The sequence below is a fragment of the Passer montanus genome, unplaced genomic scaffold, assembly GCF_014805655.1.
Source record: "Passer montanus isolate IOZ18808 unplaced genomic scaffold, ASM1480565v1 scaffold66, whole genome shotgun sequence".
Classification (NCBI taxonomy): domain Eukaryota; kingdom Metazoa; phylum Chordata; class Aves; order Passeriformes; family Passeridae; genus Passer; species Passer montanus.
This window is the reverse complement of record NW_024371704.1, coordinates 2,042,879-2,062,022: the sequence shown is the minus strand read 5'-3', so window position 1 is coordinate 2,062,022 and position 19,144 is coordinate 2,042,879. Positions and strand designations below refer to the sequence as shown.

Sequence of the window (19,144 nt, the reverse complement as noted above, 5' to 3'; positions counted from 1 at the left end):
CATTTCAGGCTGCTGAACTGTGTTTGTACCTCAACTCAAGGGTTTAACTCGACCTACCATTTTGTTTGTTAGCACAGACATGCAAGGAACTTTCATCATCATGGCCTACAGAAAGGAAGGAAAGATCTACAGATCCATCCAAGCCTTTCACCTTTCACCTTTTTCAAGAAAAGTTGTCAGAGTTTTGGGTGTGGGTCCTTGAGAGTTCGCACATGAATCCAGGCTGAGTCTGGAGATCTTAACTGTTTGATTCCTTATATATACACTTCATTACCTCGTTTTGAGTCATTTATGCAGGAGAAAAGAGTTTGAAAAAGAAAAGAAATAGTGAAGAAAGAAGGAAAGCCTGAAAGATGAAGGCTAAATGTGAAATACTTACTCCTGACATAGGGGTGTAGGCAGGAGGAGGGCTGTGTCCAATTTCACTCTAATAGGAAAGAAAAATGGATGATGGATACATAACAAGAGGCCACATGAACCAAACAAGTCACATGAGCTGTATGAGCTAACTGGGAGAAACATGCACACCAGTCAGGCTTCCTGACTGGACTCAAAATTCAAATTCATCCAGGACAAATGCCTCACCCCCAACAACAAGCTGTGTGTCTTAGAAAAGCAAGTTTTTTGCCGATAGGCTTGACTTCTGCACGCAGGGCTGTACCCCTCTGCCAGTAAAAGTTTAGAAGATTAGAAGCTTTAAAAAAATACTGTTCCAGGATGGCATTATGCGTCTGTGGGCTCTGCTCCACCCTCAGCACAAAAGGTCAAAGCCACTGCCCTATCTTTAGCTCTTCTTGGCTGTGACTCTAATATTTAAATACCTCCTCTGCAACTACAACAACACAGTAACAGGCCCTCTTAGCACAGCCCTGTCCCAAGATGTCACCAACAATGGACTGCCATTAATGTGTTGCTATTTTTGCTGACAAGAGCATTTCCAGTCAGTGGCTGCCAGCTAAGATCACTATAATTGTGCTTTTTCAAGCCTCTGTCTTAGTGCTGTACTAAACATATCTGTCTTGTAGCAGCCCTTACCACAGAACCTTACACGTGGCTCTTCTCCACCACTGCTGTCTGCACTTTTCTTTACTTCTTTACTGTTTTTCTACCACAGAACCTTACACGTGGCTCTTCTCCACCACTGCTGTCTGCACTTTACTTCTTTACTGTTTTTCCCCATGAGCTGTTTTACCCTGTGGCCACTGTTCCATTAAAACAGAAGGCAAAGAAAACAACGGTGGTGCCATTTAGTTGGCTTGAAAATTAATATAAATGTTTAAGTGTGCTTAAATTGACTGGTAATTACAATGTGAGGTCCTAATTTTGTAGGCTTCCAAGATTACCCTCAGACAACTCTTAGTGGTCAGGACATGAATCACACTGTGAGAAGGAAATACGTTTGGATTTTACCAGGTAGAACATTTTGTTTTGTATGTGAAATGCAATTTGCTTTGTTGATTTTTGGCGGGGGGGGATTTGGTGTTGTTTTTGCATTTTAAATACTATTTTGAAAAAATCAGCAGGTGTTTCTTCACTGCAAAGCTCTAGAATTTTGGATTTCTGATTCTAGAAGTCTCACTGGAATTATCATCTCTACCTTTTTGAGATAGACAGAGAGTGGCTGGTTGCTCAAAGACCTCACTACATAAGCCTACTTTAGAAGTCTCAGTTTGTATACTAAAAAAAAAATAAAAATCAATCCTAGCTTCCTTTTGATGTGAGTTTTACCCATTAGCTGTGGAGTGCACACATCCATTGACAGGGGAACTCATCACACCCCAGAAGGAGCCTCACTTCTTTAACTGAGCAGCCCTCCTCAGAAATGCCCAAGATTTCATTCTGTACACCACATGATTGAATTTTAGGAAAAACATAACCATGCAGAGAAAGAATAAAATCCAAGAAAATGTCTCCTAAAGCCTTTTTCCAAGGCCCCCTGGTACAAAACACCAGTGACACATCAGCTGTTATAACAGCCAATATTTGTGTAAAATGAGCCCTGATCCAAGAGTGGTAAATAACATTTCTGTGAATATTGGCTTGTGTTATTGCTTTCTATTCATTAATTTCATTTTCCAATTCCTTGCTTCTAAAATCTCCTGAAGGTAAATATCTCCTCCTTTATGGCACGGACATAATATTTTCTGGCTGCATCCTAAACTGCAATGAAATCAAAGCCTTGTTGTGTCCAGCCCCCTTGCTGCTGCAGAGCTGGTTTTCCTGGCCAGACACAGAAATGTTGACAGGGTTGCACAATCAGTGCTGCTCCTTGCTCTTAGGCAGCCTGCTAAACTCACAGGACTGAAAGATTTCTCTGCTGAAGGCAAGACTTTGGCAGCATGAATGTATACACACATTTGAGGCCACTCTGATACTGCTCCAAGTGCATAAACCCAGGTCCCTCCTCCTCTCCTTCACAAAAAGCACCAAACACAGAGCAGGAGTAAAACACTCCAGCCTTGCCACTGGGATGCTGCTCCCAAATCCTGTGCAGAGCTATCCTGTGCTCCAGGCCTCGGGCAACTCAATGATTATCTGCTTTCAGCAAAAACTGGCAACACTTCTTTGTACCACTCATCAGTCCTGGGCTGTGTGCCCCCAGAAACAACTCACTCTCCTCCTTCCCCTAGAAACTCTTGACCTAATTTCAAACCAAGGGAGTTTCCAGGCTCCAGTCACCAAACCAAAGCTTCCTAAGATAAGAGACCTTGCTTCAAGTTTCTGACTTATGGGAGTGTATCTGAATAATATTTGGGATGGTCTGGTGGGGCTGCAGGCAGATCTCACAACAGAGTGTGTCCCATCAGCCCCCAAGCAAATTCCAAGGGAGCAGCCTGGTATTTTACAACTGATCCAAACTGAAACTCAAATAGGAAAGGCCATTCCAGGAGAACAGCCACCTCTGCTTGGCTGCAGTCCTGCTTCCGCAGAATTTGCAGATTACTCTGCCCTGCTCCAGACAGCAAATATTTCTGAGATGAAAATCAAAGGGAGAAACATGCACCATGAGATCAGTGTGTAATGTTCAACAGAAATGGAATGCTCTTTGTGCACAGACTTTGCAGACCGCTGGGGGTTTCTGGTCCCAGCCCCTGCTCAGAGAAAGGCCATATATAAATAGAAAGGATTTGACACCTCTCTGGGCTGTTAAGGTTCAAGCATATCCATCCCTACAGTTCACAGCACCTGACATAAGTCTGGCATTCCCTGGCCATAAAGTTGGGGACTGGGGAATCTTTATGGGAAATGATGATGTCCCAGCCCCTTTTCCAGCAGTACCTGTTCTCAGAATGTGTCACATGTTTTAACTTAAATGTTGATCACAAGTACAGAAACAACGTAAGCATCAGTTTGCTCCAGTCTCCAACAACTGCTGCTTCCACCATTGAGACACAAAACATTCAGTTTAGATCAGAGAGGAAAAATATAAATGGAGGAAACAAAAATTAAGTCTTAAGATTAAGATTAAGAAAGAAAGATTAATCTGATTTTTTCTGGTTTAAAATATAAATGGAGGAAACAAAAATTAAGTCTTAAGATTAAGAAACAAACATTAATCTGATGTTTTCTGGTTGCTGTTTGCCAGAGGACAGGTAGGATTTGCAGGCAGCCTGGGCTCTAACTCAGTTCCCATAGGCTGAGATATGCCAGCCATATCCTGGCAGAGTGGTGGATTTAAGACATCCCTGAACCTGTCCAAAGTCAGTTTGGGTGTTTCACTGGCCCCCTGGGTTCAGCTCAGTACTGACCAACTTAACTTCAGATAAATCATCACTCTTGAATAATTTTCTCTCATAACAAATGTCTGTTTTTATACTTGTTAACTCTTTTAGAGCAGTCCATATGGATTGGGACACCCAAACTGCCTTCTAGGAATAATTTAGTCTGGACTGTGAACAATAAATGGCATACATCACAAACAAAATTTTGGCATGGGAAACAACATACCCATACACAGCACAGAGAATTTCCTGTGCTGTTACTGGAAAATACCAGATATAAACCATATATTTTCAGTCTAACACTTCACCAAGTAGAGAAGTCAAAGATGACAACACTGCCAATGAAAATAATCTCTTAAGAGATGCCCAATTTGGGCACAAAACTCAGTATCCAGCTACACTGACAGGAGAAGGCAGGGGAAATGCTTTTCTGTAGTCTGCTCTCTTTGAGCCTGATACCCAGGCTGGAAATAAAAGCATTCTGCTGCATGGCATCAAAGGCTTGGAACCCCAGATGTTCTCTGGAGCTCAGAAACCTGCACCCATCCTCCACCCCACCTTCAGAGGGGCTGGCAAAAGGATTTCACCTGGCACTATTTGCACTTTGATCTGAGCATGACACAGGGATGGAGATGCAAGGATTCCCTTTGCCTTTTATTTGTGTTAATGCATCTGAGTGTCAAACAGAGAGCAGAGCAGGAACGGTGACAGCTGGCATTGCCTATCTTTTCCTTTCAATCTCTTTGACTCGCCCATCCTTCCTGTCACCCATGACTCGCTTTCTGTCACTCTCTTTTTTAATACACTCTCCAAGACACTTTGCAGTAAATGGCACCTTTTAGCACTGAGCCAATTCCCCACGATTTGAAAGGGATGAGGTACCATTTCCCACCTGTTCTAACAATTCCCTGTGGGACAGTGGGGTCAGCACTGCTCCTGCTCTGTCCAAAACACAGGACCAGCAGCATCTCCTTTTCTGTACAAACCTCAAGCTTCAAATCCCAAAACAGAGAAAGGATGGAGAATAAGACCAAAACCACAACATGCCCATGATTTTTTGATTGTGACATGGAAGACAGAAAATTTTTAAAAAATAGAAAAAAGAAAGGCACAAAAGAAAGTTGATGAGCGATGCTGGGAGCAGCAGCAGCCCCCTCCTATGTGCATGCTGCACTGCCATCTTCCCCAGCCTTTTTTTATACAGTAATCAAAGGATATTCTGAGCCTCTCAAAATGCCATCAACCCTCATTGAGAATGAAATAGAGCACATCTCCATCGAAGCCTTTACAGCAGTAATCATTGCCACATGCTGGCCTGAACAGGGAGCTTTTACAGACAAAGATGAGTTTTAAAAATAAAATAAAAAAGCCTTCCTAAAATCTGAATAGAAACTTGATGATAATCTCCCAATTTTATTATGCAAGGGGGAAAAGAAACCCATAATTGTGCACTCTTGGTCTCTTAAAGCAAAGAATAGGCTTCTTGATGAAATGCTGAGTTGATTTAGAGCAGGGCTGAGGTTCTGGTGGCAATAATAGTCTAAAAGAACTAACCATCCAGCTGATTTGGATAAAATAATCATTTTTCAACATTCTAAATCTACACTTCATCTGTGCCTCCTCCCACTTCTCCCAACTGCATCTTTTGGAGAGTCTTTTTATAGCTTTGAAAATTATTTTCCCCTCCCCTCCCGCAGCATTCAACAAGGAAGGCAGACTCTTTACTCTGGCTCACAAAGGGCATTTTTTAGGCTGTGCTGGCATTTAGCTCCATTGCATCTATGTTTAGAAAGTACAGTATTTAGTATTTATTTTACAGGATGCTCTCTAGTCCTCCTGCCACCTGGGAGCCCTCCCAAAGCATTATCCCAGGAGTCCCACTGCCCTGGGACACTGAGCCCTCTCCACTTTGGGGGCCAGACTGATGTTTAAGTTGTTAAGCTGCAACTCTCTGCAGCTCTGCTTGGTGCACTTGCAAATTGTTCCCCCTTGTATTTTTCAGGTGCTTTTACTATTTTAAGAAAACCACAAATAGTGTTCCTCACAAATGGATATTTTCCACTAACAGTTTCTGCTTCACATCTCGTCACAAAAGAAAAAATTTTCTCCCGGCTCTCATAATTATTTCCTGACTCTCAGTCCACTTTCCCATCTACTGAATTATGTAGAGTTGTTTAGCTTGCTGTTTTCCAAGAATGCCTCATCAGTGCAGTGTAAAAATATTTATTACTTACTCTTTTTGTATCTATTGACTTTTTCTTTTCAGGACAGAAAAGAAAATGGATCAGCTGTGAGCTCTCTTTACTGTTAACACAGCCAGCAGCTATTCATGGATCAAGCAGATGCTGCCTGATTTTAAACCAGTTTATATTAAAGCTCAATGAATTTACATGTCACGCATCAGGGATGGAAGCAGTGTACAGCTCCAGCTCTCCCACCAGTTCCACTGAGCTTACAGAAGGTACTGTGAGGTGGTAGCTTTGTTATTAATCCATTTTACAATTTGTAGAAGCCAAAATGCCATCCAATTCTTTAGGAAAGTCTCTCACTCTTTATGCCTTTTAACTCTGTAGACTCTTCTCTGACTCTAAACCTATATGCCTGAATACAGAAGCCTGAATGTGACAGAAAACAGCTAAAACATTTTAAAAAGTCCTGTTTTAAGGCACTTTTCTGCAAAATCATGAGTTATTTGACCAGTTGGTCCTGATAATCAGCTCAGGCTGAGAAGGGTTTACTCCTTGAGAGATATCACTGATTTCAGCCAGCCTGGCTGCAAAGCAAGAAACTAAGTGCAGTAAAGCACTTTCAAAGAATTCTCTCTGAAGACCCAGGAATTATCTATTCAATTTGAGTCTTCCATAGGAATTTTCTTCCTTTCTCCTCTAGCAAGACTAGCACATTTTAAAAAGCACATATTTAAATAAAAGGTATTTAAATACACCTGTTCTAGATACATATATTTTGCAAGAAGCTTTCCCTTTTTATGTAAAATATTAAGACCAAAATAATTTTTCATGCAATATATTTTATAGTGTATTTTTGCATGCTTATTCTCAGTACCTCTTCACCCTGAGCAATGAAATTAGGCTGACTGGTATTAGTCTGGGTTCATCTCCTGCTTTGCATGGACAAGGTTGGCCTGCTGCTATCCACACTTTCAACAAAGACTAGAAACAGACCCAGAAAAATTTTCCAGGAGAAAAAAAGTAAATAGGTAAAATACTTGTGGTGGTGTGCCAGACACCAACTAAACACTAATAGCTCTTGGGAAGTGTTTAATGCAAAAGGCAGAGCAGAACAGACAGGAGCCTCCTACACCAGAATGTCATTAAAAGTTAAAAAATGGGAATTGGAGCTCTTGAAAGGGGGTTGGTGGACTTTCAGAATTATCCTAAACGTCTGAAGGCAGCAAATGCAGGAGTTGCTTAGACTCTCCTAGGGAAAAACACAAAATGTAATGTTTAGCAAAAGACACACAGAAGGGCTTCATACAAACTTCTCCAAGTAATCACACAGTTTTAAAGAAGCAAGAGAGTTGATATAGAGTTACTCAGTGTAATCATCTGAAACACCATGAAATGCTTTGAATCAATGTCTAGTTCATTTACAAGACCATCTGTTCTGGCTTTGGAGATTTTATTCCCACACTTGCAAAAGAAAGTGACAGAGGCAAAAAAATGACTACTAAGAATTTCAGAGAGTCTTTGATCACCTTTTAAGGAGCAGCAATTAAAGAAAAGGGATAGAAATAGCTAAAGAAGACCACAACCTGACAGACTGCCCTAAGAGGTACCAAATTTAGGGGAAGATTTGGTCATATTATTTTTTGGGGAGATACTGCAGAAGCAAAAAGGTGGCAAACACCACAAACAAACCAAAAAAAGGACATCTGTGTTGTTGTCATTGAACAGCAAACACAAATGGTAATATCCTGTTTAGTCTATTAAGCAGAAGAATCAGAGAATCACAGAATATCCTAAAGTGGAAGGGACCCCCAAAGATTATTGAGTGCAGCTCCTGGCCCTGCACAAAACACCCCAAGAATCACACCATGAGAACCAGAGATTTCTGATAGCTGGCAGCTCCTTAAATCTAGCACAAAGAAGTGTGCATGGCAAGCAGGAACAGGATCCAAACCCTGCTAAACAGTCAGCATTCATTGCCCAGTGAGACTGTGATGTATTTTCCATCCTACCTGACACAACCAAGACAATCTTTCTAAAAGATAAACTCCATCTCAAATAGAATTTCTGCACTTGATCCAGAAATTAAGAGACAGGAGACTCTTGTCTATGCTATGCCAGAAGGTTGGACAAAATACTTCAGTGGCCCCACACGGCCTGGAGGTCTCTTCACATACATTTTGGATTGACCTCAGGATGAAGCAGTTTTGCTGCCATCAGTCCCATGTGGCCAGGACACATCTGGAGAAATGACATGCACAGGAACACCTAATTTCCTTCTCTTACAAGAAAAGAAATGGGGAGCAGGTGCTGCTCACACAAGAGGAACCATGGTCAAACCACAAGTCCCTCCTGGCTTTGCCAAGGGACAAGGATGCTGCACTGCCAGAACTAAGGGCACGCCAGGACTGCAGCAGTGGCACACCAGGTCCTGCTCAGAGAACTGAAAACTGGCTCCTAGTGTCCCACAGTCTGCTTTAGCCAAGCAGGATAGTCTCCATGGGCATATGGATTGGACATCTCTGAAAAAAAAAATAAGAATTGCTTGATATTTAATTGCAGGGTTGGCAGGTGTTTCCGTGATGTACAGTGTATGGAATAAAATTACAGGGACAGCATCAATAAACAGTATAGACAGTTTTCATCAGGAATTAGCCAAGGATTTAGAGAAAAAGCATCGTGGGGCACACAGAGTGCTTGCGGTATTAGCATTATCTCTGCACACACAGGACAGCACTCGTTACAAATACCTGAATGAATCATCTAATGGATGGGAATGCAGGACACTCGAGCACTAGCTGGGGTCCTGTGCTCATGGAAACACTGCTGAGGGCTCAGCTTATCTCTCAGAAGCACAGAGCTTCTAAAACTCTTATTTTTCTAGAGTATCTCTGGACAGTGGAAAATAAAAACTGGAAAAAGCCAGAAACAAAATTGCAGCTGAAGAGTTTCAGATTCAATGAAAGGATTCAATTTAGCTTAGGATGCTAATTTTTATTTAAAAGCTGCAGCAGTCTCAGAGTGGATTTCACAACAGAGGTCAGGCTCTGAGCTTGTACAGGGCTCTGCTCCCAGCAGCACAGGCAGGTCCCAAGGACATGCCAGCAGGGATGTGATGGAAATGCTGGAGCTGTGTCTGAGCCTTGCAGCTTCATAAATCTGTGTAACCCCTGGAGGAGGAAGGATGTGAGACTTCCTGGGGAGCTGGCAACTTCCCAGAAGCCTTCCCTCTCCCCAGCCTTCTATCCAGGGGCTGCAGCACTGCAGTGTTAATGCACACCCAAATAACTCTTTTCTTCCTGTGGGTGGGAGTGTTTTACACAAACCTCCTCCTGTGCTGCCTCTCCCACCAAGAACCTGCAAGGATTTAGAACTGAGACCACCATAGGGCTTTCCTGAGAAAATAAAATGCTCCTGTTCTTCCTTTGTTCCTTTGTGGGAATCAGAAAAACAGAAATATCTACAGACACGGAGGAGTTTAATCTGCAGCCTTGTAAGGAGCTTGGATTGATGCAAAAATAAAGTACACAGACATTAAGTAGAACAATCATAAATTTATGTTTCTATAGCTGTAAGTAAGAATATACCTTAAGTAAGAAACTGTATTGATAAGAGTGAAGGGTTTATAATGTAGAGGTGTGGTTGTACAGAGTGGAAGAGAGTTCTAAGAACTCTGTAGAGTTTTCTTGTACTTATAGTTCTTAGAGAGTACTGTAAGTACAAGTTCTAACTTCTTAGAGTTTAGAAGTTATAATTGAAGCATATGAGTGTAAGTGTAACAAAAGCCTATTAGACAAAAGTATCCACAGTGCAGTAGGAATAAGTAAAGGTGATAGGTTAGAAAAGCAAAATACACCTTGTGGCAACTGTTCATTAGACTGGAAAGCTCTATATTGTGTTGTAACAAGGAACTTGTGACTACTTTGAGCTCTGGCTGACTGCTTGCTCCCTTAAAATCTCACAGCCTCTAAGACTGATGTATCTGAGCAAGAAATGGTTCTTAGACTTAGAACAGTCCCATCCATTCATTACCAGCAGCAATGATGGTATTACTTGACTTCAGGCATACGTGTGAGAAGGTTTGTGACCTGCTTGCTTTCCTCCTTCCCACCTCTGTCCCCATGGAGCTGTGCTGCTGCAACATTCAACCAACACTGCCAGCACAGAGAAGGAGCACGGTGCCCTGATGGACTCCTTGGCCACCAAACCTGCCACTGGAACAGCTAAGGTGGGACATAAAGTACTTTTCATGCTTCTTATTCCCTGAAAATGACATGGAGACCACGTAGCTCTTGTCTGTGTGTTTTACTTCACCAAGCTGCCTCACAATCTCCCCATAAAATGCAATTTGCCAGACACAGTGAACACAAACTACCTCAGCTGAATCCTTTCATTCGGTGTCCATGGCTGCAGCAGCACCATAATGAGTTTGTGCAATATCAATATGCACTATGCTAAACAAGCACAAATCAGAGACTATCCAAAGGAAACACCAAGACAGAATCAGACAAGTGCAGCTAGAGAGCTCTGACAGCATTTCAGTTCCATGTGATTCCTGTAGCTGACAGCCATCTGTACTGAGCTATGCACAGCAGATGCACTATTACCTTAAAGGGGTGATTGTGTTATGTTTAAATCAATCTTCACTAAAAGAATAGTGAGTGTACTGAGAAACTGACTGCTTCACAAAGGCAACAGGAATGTATGTGGCTTTCTGCACACGTGTTACCTCCAGAAAACAGCTCTGCAAAGGAAACCAGGAGTGCAGGGCTTCCAGCTCAGCCCTCTCTGACCTCTCTGTCTGATCTGGGTCAGACAACTTGGCTCACAAGCTGCAAACTTTTGGCAAAAGGTAATTCCAGCTTTGTTTAAATGCTAGATTGTTGTACAATGCCAGAGAAAAACTCCCAGCAAGTTACTGAAAAGTGGATACAGTCTTGCTACTGTCATTAAATTGAATTTCAAAGCAAAGTTCCCACTGTCTTTAGTGGTACGAGATCACAGTTTCAAACCAAGATGGGAAATTGTGAGCTGAGGCAAGGAGAAGTCTCGTCAAGAATGTGATAGAGTCTCTCTGTATGGCAAAAATAAGGCCTGGGGTCTCTTTCTGCAGCTCTGCTGAGCTCCAGATCACATGTGTGCAAACAGCTGAAATGGTGTGCTTTGAAGCTGGGAAAAAGCTTTGTGAAAGTTATTTAAATTTTCATGTAATAACACCACCATCACTAATGATAATATTAGAAATAAATGCCTGTGTTTTCATTCCATGAATATCCCAGTGACCATGCTGGCTGCCCAAATAACACATTGTAAATAAATCTTTCAGAATATTAACTCTGGGATTTTTATTGGAATCCCTCAGCTCTAGTGGGCTCCTCAACTGGGCTGGCACCAAAACAGAGGGCAAAGGGAGCTGTTTAAAAAGCAAGTACATTTTTCTACTGAGCTTTCTCCTTTAAATGTATCCCAGTGTTTCCAGCAAATATGGGAGTGGGATGAATGTAACAAAGCCCCTGTGTCAGAGCCTGCCCTCTCAGCCCTGTGCTGGTTTAAGTGGCAGTATTCCACTGTGGCAAACCAAGCTCCAGTGATTTACATCCCTGTGACAGTGAGCACCTTCCAAAGGTAACTGCTGTCCTTCCCTTCTTTCCTCAGAAGTTGGCAGGAAAGGAACAATCTCTCCAGAGGTAGTAAAGCTGACCTATTTCAGATCACCATCAATTAACTCTTGTAGCCACAAAAAGAAAGTTTCTCTCTTATTATTAAATTGTGCATTGTCCCTACTTCACTGTCATTCAGTGATGCAGGGGAAATGCTGCTTGAATCCAGACATCTCCAGTTTCCTTGCCTTTAAAACAGCAGCAATTTCCTTTCAAACTGACTATTAAGATCAGATTTGTCTTCCTTATTCCCAGAAAGCCCTGATTTCCTCAGGAGAGGGTAAGAAGCTTCCTGCAGGTATGGCCAGAGCATGGACACTGGCTCAGGTTATACACTTTGCTCTTTCACTCACCTTTTCCCTGTCTCACATGCTGTACTCAGCTCACACCTGGGTATGAATTTGGAGCCACCTCAGCTAAGGATAAATGTCCAAAAGTGTCTAAACCATGAGGAATGAACGGCAGCATTTCAAAGGGACTATACTCAGTGTTTAAACTGTGACTCTGGACCAAAAGGAGGCTGCAGAGAAAACAAGTCTAGTTAAAACACACCTGATGCCTGTGTGAATGCCCTCACATTAGCAATGCATTTCACCATCTCTTGGTTATGTGAGAAGGGGTGGCAAGTGAAATGTTGAAAGGTTAGAGCCAAGCACAGGAACAGGCAGAGGAGGGAAAACAGATTCCAGACACCTGGCTTAGCTCCTCACCTGCAGCAAGGCACAGACATGTAGGACAGGATTCAACACCCCAGAGCTGCCACAGCAGGGCAGAGACTGCTCTGCAGCTGTCAGGAGTTAGTGGGTAGAGAAAGACACCTCCAGAAGGGAACTCATCCCACTGGAAATGCCCCAGGTAGGCAGCAGTGTTCACCCATGCTGCTCCAGTACCACGAAATGAAGTCTGGGGGAATAGCTCAGATTGTATCCCTATCCCTTAGATGGTTGGAGTTCTGTGAGCTGAATTCCCCTGAGCACTCTCTGTGCCTCAAACCCCATGTGCAACGAAGAGCATCTCCTCCCCTGACAGGGAGGGTGCACAGCTCAGCCTGCCAGCATCTGCCATGTGCTCAGCACAAACACACATTTGGGAAGGGGGGCTATGAAAGCATCAGATGCAAACAGGAAAAGGGGCTGGCTTGGAAATCTGCCTCCATTCACAAAAGCTACATTATCTGCACACTCCAGCTGCCCTCAGTTACTTCAGTGCCAAGAGAACAGGATGGCAGCACCAGGGCTGTGCACTTCCTGGCCACGTCACAGTGCAGATGCAGCACTGCTTGACTTCAGGAGCCTCAGCTGTGCTTTCAGGACAGGCAGCTCAAGCTGAGCCTTTGTTCACTCAAGGCTGGGCTATTAATTTAGAATTCACTGAGGCACAATGAACAGGGGGCCCAGTGACAACATTTTTATAGCCACTCTCCTTACAAAGGGAGCTTGTAATTCCCAAGGCAGTGCTGGCCTCTGTTTGATTGGTGTACTTAAATCTCCACCTGTGCTTTTATAATAACCAATATTTTCTGCCAGAGCTTGCTCTTACCCTGTTGGAATCAATTCTTGTCCTGGAGGTGTAGATGGGAGGAGGAATGTTGAAGGCTTGAGGAACAAGATACTCTTCAGCATCCATCATATCTTCCAGGTCTTCTTCGTCAAGAAGATTTTGGAAGAACTTGCTGTCATTTGGGCTTGGGAGCTTCATACGATCATCTCCCTGAACAGATTGTATTGAGAGAGGAAAAACATCAAAAGATGGATTAACTTCCCAAAGAGAGAATTTCAGCCTTCCTACTGCCCTGGCAGCCAGGCTGCAGGGACCACACATGCTGCTTTGTTTGTTCAAAAGCACTATATCCACATAATTTGTGGGTTTGTTTTGTTGCTTTTTTTTTTTTAAACTGGGAATATGATGACAAAAACGAGTAACTGCATGAATCAAGCAAAACCATGCTTGTGGCATTCTTGTGATTGAGCTTTTATTCTTTCTTCTCTCTTTTTCCCATACAAGATAAGTTTTTGACCCAAGTTCTGACATATTCTGTGAAATATCTCAGCTATTTAGCCTCAAATAGGAGGGGTGGGGAATGAGCAAGGAAACTGTTGTCTGGATGTTTGTTTTTTAAAAAAAAATTTGTAGTTTAAGGGATTTAGAGGGTAAATTTCTCTTTTATCTGTATGGAAAGTTCTGCAGAATGTAAGAGAGCTGAAAACAACAAAAACCAAACCAGGGAACAATAGTGCCTTGAAATAACTCCTAGGAACTGGGGAGGGAAATCCTGGCTGCATTTTGTTGGTGTCACAAAACACCACAAAAGGCAGTCCATGCCACAAACACCTATCAGCCTGTAGAAACACTGCTGAACTCCACTGGCTGGCTGGACAGTGGCCTCCCACTCCTCAGGAATTATTATGGCCCATGTGGAATCCAGCAGGGAATGATGATGGCTGTGCTGTGGGGTGCACACAGACCCATTTAAAAGCTCAACAGCAGCTCCGGCATTGTGGATTGCACCTGGGAGGCGTGGGAGTGCTGATGGCAGAGGCACCAGTGCAATGCAGTGACCCTGGTTTGTTCCCCTGGAGCTCACATTGTCTGCAAGGAGCACTGGAGAGAGGGTGAAACACCCACCAGACCATGCAACAGGGGAGGGAAGGGCAGGGGCAGAAATGGAGGAAAGAGGATATTCTTATTCTTTGGAATAAGGAAACATGTCCTGTTAAACAAAGTCATTTAATCAGGCTGGTTTTTCCAGAACCAGCTGAACTTACAATTTACCACAGTGGAGAATACTGCAAGAGGAATTCCTCATTCAGCACCAAAATTCTTCTTGACTCATATTTTGCTTTCCAACCATATTTCCCTTGTGCTGAAGCTGAAGGGGGGCAGGATGATTCATGGTGTGCAGGAACACACCACAAGTCAGCTGGCAGCTCTACCCAGTGAACTCAAACACCACATGGGACTGGTACTGGACCCATTTGGGACACATGAAGTGGCACTGGCTGCACTTCTGGAGGCTCTTCCAGTAGGAATGCTTATGTCAGTGTGGAGCTGAGGATCAGCTCAGTGCACCTCTGCTCTGTGCTCCATGAAGTGGAGCAGATACAGCATGAGGTAGAGCAAGAGAATATCATTCCCTGGATCAAACTATCCCATGCTCTGCTATCTGGTGTTTTACTACCAGCAGAACCACAGCTGGCACTGCAGGAGGGCTGAGCCACCATGGAATGGGACTGTGCCACCACCCTGAAACACAGGGGGTCAGGGCCTATTCCGACTCTGGCAATGTTGTTTTTTATTACTGCATTTTTTACTTTATTTTTCTTTTCTGCTTTAGTAGAGAACTGATATTCTTATTCCCATATCTTTGCCTGAGAGCCCCTTAATTTCAAAACTGTAATAATTTGGAGGGAGGGGGTTTACATTCTCTGTTTCAGGGGAGGCTCTTGCCTTCCTTAGCAGACACCTGTCTTTTCAAACCAAGACACACCATCACCTCACCTTTAAGTTTTCATTCTCCTTTGAACTGTTCACACAGTGGGTCCTTACCTGAGAACCTTACACCTTCTGTGGCTGGAGTCTGAGCTGCAATGAACACATGCACAAGTCTAGGCTGCCACAGAATTAGGGAAGGACACATACCTGCACATACAGCTCCAGCTACCTGTACTCACCAGCTGCCACAGAGCAGTTTCATGGGATGAACCCATGAAGGATGAACCCTTCACAACCCTGCCATGGGGATCTGAAGCCTCCAGAGCCCTCAGAGGGGCCCAGAGGAGAACAGAGAGAGAAGCTCCTCCCTAGCATTAGCAGTACCAGTGTGACACAACTCACTGTGTTCTAAGAAACTTTCATGTTTAGGCTGTGAAAAGAATCCTGCTTGTGATCTCAGCAGTGCAGGGGAAAGACTCAGCCTAATCAATTTTAGAACCAAGGAAGTCCTTGGTCTAAAAATAGATCCACTGTCCGCCAATGGATGAAATTTGTAATTTGTTCATGAGGGAATGCAAAGCACTGAGCAGCTTGTGAAGGCAGAAACTGTATATGTGCTCATGAACACAAGCTTGGGAAATGAATTTCAGAGTGTTGTATTATTAATATTATTATTTTTGAGATACTGACACTGCCCATTCTACTCCATGCTTGTTTAACACCGTGGTCACTATTTGCTTTAGGTTCAAGAGCACCTTGCACTTTAGAACATCCAAAGCCAACACCCCTAACAGTTGGGTGCTGCAGAAAAACTAGGTTTTCCCACCCACCCCTGTGATGCTGCAGGGTTGCTCACCTGAATTACCAGGTATCTCTGAGGGTCTCGAGCCATTCTAGAGAATTCAGCAGCCAGCTCCTTGAATTTTGGCCGACTGTCAGCATCAATCATCCAGCCTGGAAAGATGAGAAAGAAAACAGTTAAGTGTTAAGGGTGGAAACAATTCTGTTTCTTCAAATGCACAAGTTTGAAGTATTTGATAGCTCTGGCCCAAAGAAAAGTTGCAATAAAGAACCCAGAAGAATGGAAAGTTAGAATTCTGTGATGCATAAAAGGGGAAACACCTGGGTTTGGCCAGACTAGGTTGTTCCTTACTGCACGGAATCTTCCTTAATTTGCTGGGCTCCTCTCTGTCCCAGAGGCAGAAACACTACCTTGCAATTTTCTCCATCTTGCACACTTGGATACCAGCCCTGACTGACTTTGATTAAGGATGTGTCTCACCACATGGTACATTTTTGCACTCAGCAAAGCCCTTGCACAATTTAATTTCCACATCTCCATGCACAGTACAACTGTTTTCAGAAGATACTTAATTTACTTCTAGTTGTCCTTTCCTTTTTTTTTTTTTTTTTTTTTTGCAGGGCTTTTATATACAAAGCAAAAGGGAAAGGAGTATATATGATGGATGAGATGTCTGTATGTTAATCTCACTTAAATTAAGCCAGAAATATCAGAGAGATATTTCTAATTCTTTTTAAATTAGAAGCATAACCTTGGACGATACTGTCATTAGAGGGGGGTATCTTGGAGATAAAAAAGTTGGAAGAAACCATGTGCAGACTTTTTTTCCTTTTTTACTAGAGTAAAAATATTCATAAATTTTTGTACTGGACTAAGAATGATAAAAAAATAATCCTCTCTGTAGCATTTCTTCTATTAATTTTACTTTTTATTATTACTACTTCAATCATCATTCTTGCTACTAACAATAAAACCTTCGTGATTTCTTCCTTCAATATTTGGAAATGGGGTTTCTCCTCACAGCCTTCTCTGGCTGGGTATCCATGTGCCATAATTATTTTTAATACTATCTTTTTTACATCAGAATCAATTGTCATGGAAATGACAAGGGTTTACAATAACAATCATACAATTTTGACTTCACAGGAAGAATATGAGATAACATCTGACAGTAATAAGAGGCTGAGCTAACTCGGCCCTTCATAGCTAACAATTGCAAAACTGCAGAAGATGTGCAGACAGTGTTTAAATGGAATTTACAGTATCTTGGGCAGCTTTTGTTTTGCAGCAGCAGCTTGCCCTGTTTCCCAGCTCTGTCAGAGACTACCTATGCAAATGTTCTAAACCAGGGTCCCTCCTGCAGGCAGCACAGGGGTATCAGAAGTGACAATTCCTTACACTTCACCATCACCATATAAACATCAATAGTGCAGATCGGGGGCTGGGGCAGGCGCTCTCCCTTCTCCAGGAGGTCAGGGATCTCTCGAGTTGGGATTCCATCGTATGGCTTCCCACCAAAGGTCATCAGCTCCCAGATGGTCACTCCTAGGAGAAGAAAGATTATCAGTGTTTGGGGACACCACTGAGATTCCCTCACAGCAGAGCAGCCTGGTCTAGTTCTGGACTGCAATCCCTTCTTTTACTTGAAAACTGAAGTTTGGACTGAGGGGATATAGGAATGTGCCCCCTGTTAGTGGAGTGACAAAACTATCTTTTGTCCTCTTAAAAAGGAAAGAAGCCCAAAAGTTTCTCTCTTTGATTAGGTGAAAAGGCATCTCATAGGACCTGGGGGACTTGAACTCAAACTTAAGTACAGCCAATTGGACAGGAGTGAAAAAGTCCCACCTGGGCAATTTACCGGAAAAAGAAGAGAACCAAGAAACTAATGGCTTTTGTGAGGTGTTTTACCAGGAGCAAGAGGGCCTCTTGCACTTGGATCAGTTTTTCTCTGTAATTTTGCCTTTTATTAAAACCTTTTTGTTTCCAACACTACCACAGGAGCCATCCTGCTGCACTTCACCTTCTAAGGTAGGTGAGCTATCTTGGGTGTGAAACATATCTCCAAGAGCTTATGAGAGCTGGCTCGAGGAGGCTCCTATTTCAGGGGGACAGGAGGAGTTGAGCAAGTGGCTACACAGTGCTCAGCTGCCAGCTGGCCTTAAACCATAACAGTCTGCCACTTAAAAACTCTGGAAAATGGTGAAACAGCACTTTGTGGTAATCTTCAAAAGAAACTTCCCTCATTTTTATTGGTGTAAGAAAAGGACTGATAGACCTGAGGCACATGAGGAAGGTCTGAGACAAATGAAGGGTGGTAAAGTAAATGGGTGCAATACCAAAAGAATGAATCACACTCTTTTATCAAAAAGGGAAATGAGTGCCTGATCTACTCTATTATTTTAAGGGGAAAAAGCACAGATGTTCCTTAAATTAGAGCACCAATTTCTCACGAAGGTACAGCACTGAGTAACACGAGGTCATTGGCTTTCCCTTGGAAGCCATTCACAGCCACTGCTATCATTTCTTCCCTTAAATCACCTTATGCATCTGAGTTTATGATACTGCTGCACTACAGACCCAAGATTCTCTTTTTGAAAAGCCATTGAATTTGTTTTGGCTTCAGAGCTGGAAATAAAGATCATCTATCATAAGTAAAAGAATTTGTGCCTGAACAGAATCTTAAATATTGCAAATGCTGCTCCCACACTGTTTTGTTTAACTTTTATTTGAATTGCAAAGGTCATTTTAAGCATGCCTCAGATCAGTACCATATTTTGACAACTGTCATGCTAATGTGAAAAGTGATGGGCAAAATTACCACATGAGTAAACCACATTTATTTCACCCTCATTCATCTCCTTGCTGATATTAAATAACTATTGTTAATATTGTTAACTACTGTCAAATGTTTATGGTCTTTTCCTTTCTGATTATAGATGTTCTGGGCTTCCTGCCTATAAAATGAATTTCATAAATGAAGGCGTATTTTTTTTTCCTGAGTGATCCAGGGTATGCAGAATTTAAAGAGAAAGAGCAGCTTTACAAGATCAATGGAACTCTCCCAGGCTCTTTTCAGCTGACTAGAAAAGGGCAGCTACCCAGCCACAGCAAACAGTGTCTTTTGCTGCTACCCACAGGTAAAAGTGAGTAATGAAGAGAGCTGTACACCCTTTTGGTTCAAAATGGAAATAGGACTCCATAGCCCCAATACTGCTGCAAATTTCCATCTACGAAGGTACACATGATTTTATTAATAATAGCTGTACCTGATAAACAGGCAGAGACCTCAGCAGATGTGGCAAACAGCTCATCTGAATAACCATTAGCAACACTGAAGGAATA

The 19,144-nt window shown here is 42.7% G+C and overlaps 1 protein-coding gene across 2 annotated transcripts in view; it reads right to left on the bottom strand.

Moving 5' to 3' along the window:
- Positions 1–19,144, bottom strand: part of ERBB4 (erb-b2 receptor tyrosine kinase 4) — a 483,644-nt gene that overhangs the window by 8,059 nt on the left and 456,441 nt on the right. For both annotated transcript variants that reach the window (XM_039728642.1, XM_039728643.1), the window contains exons 23-25: positions 17,201–17,347; positions 15,857–15,954; positions 13,108–13,278 (exon numbers count right to left, since the gene is read on the bottom strand). In XM_039728642.1, coding sequence (XP_039584576.1) covers positions 13,108–13,278; positions 15,857–15,954; positions 17,201–17,347 — 416 coding nt within the window. The remainder of the gene's footprint in view (positions 1–13,107; positions 13,279–15,856; positions 15,955–17,200; positions 17,348–19,144) is intronic.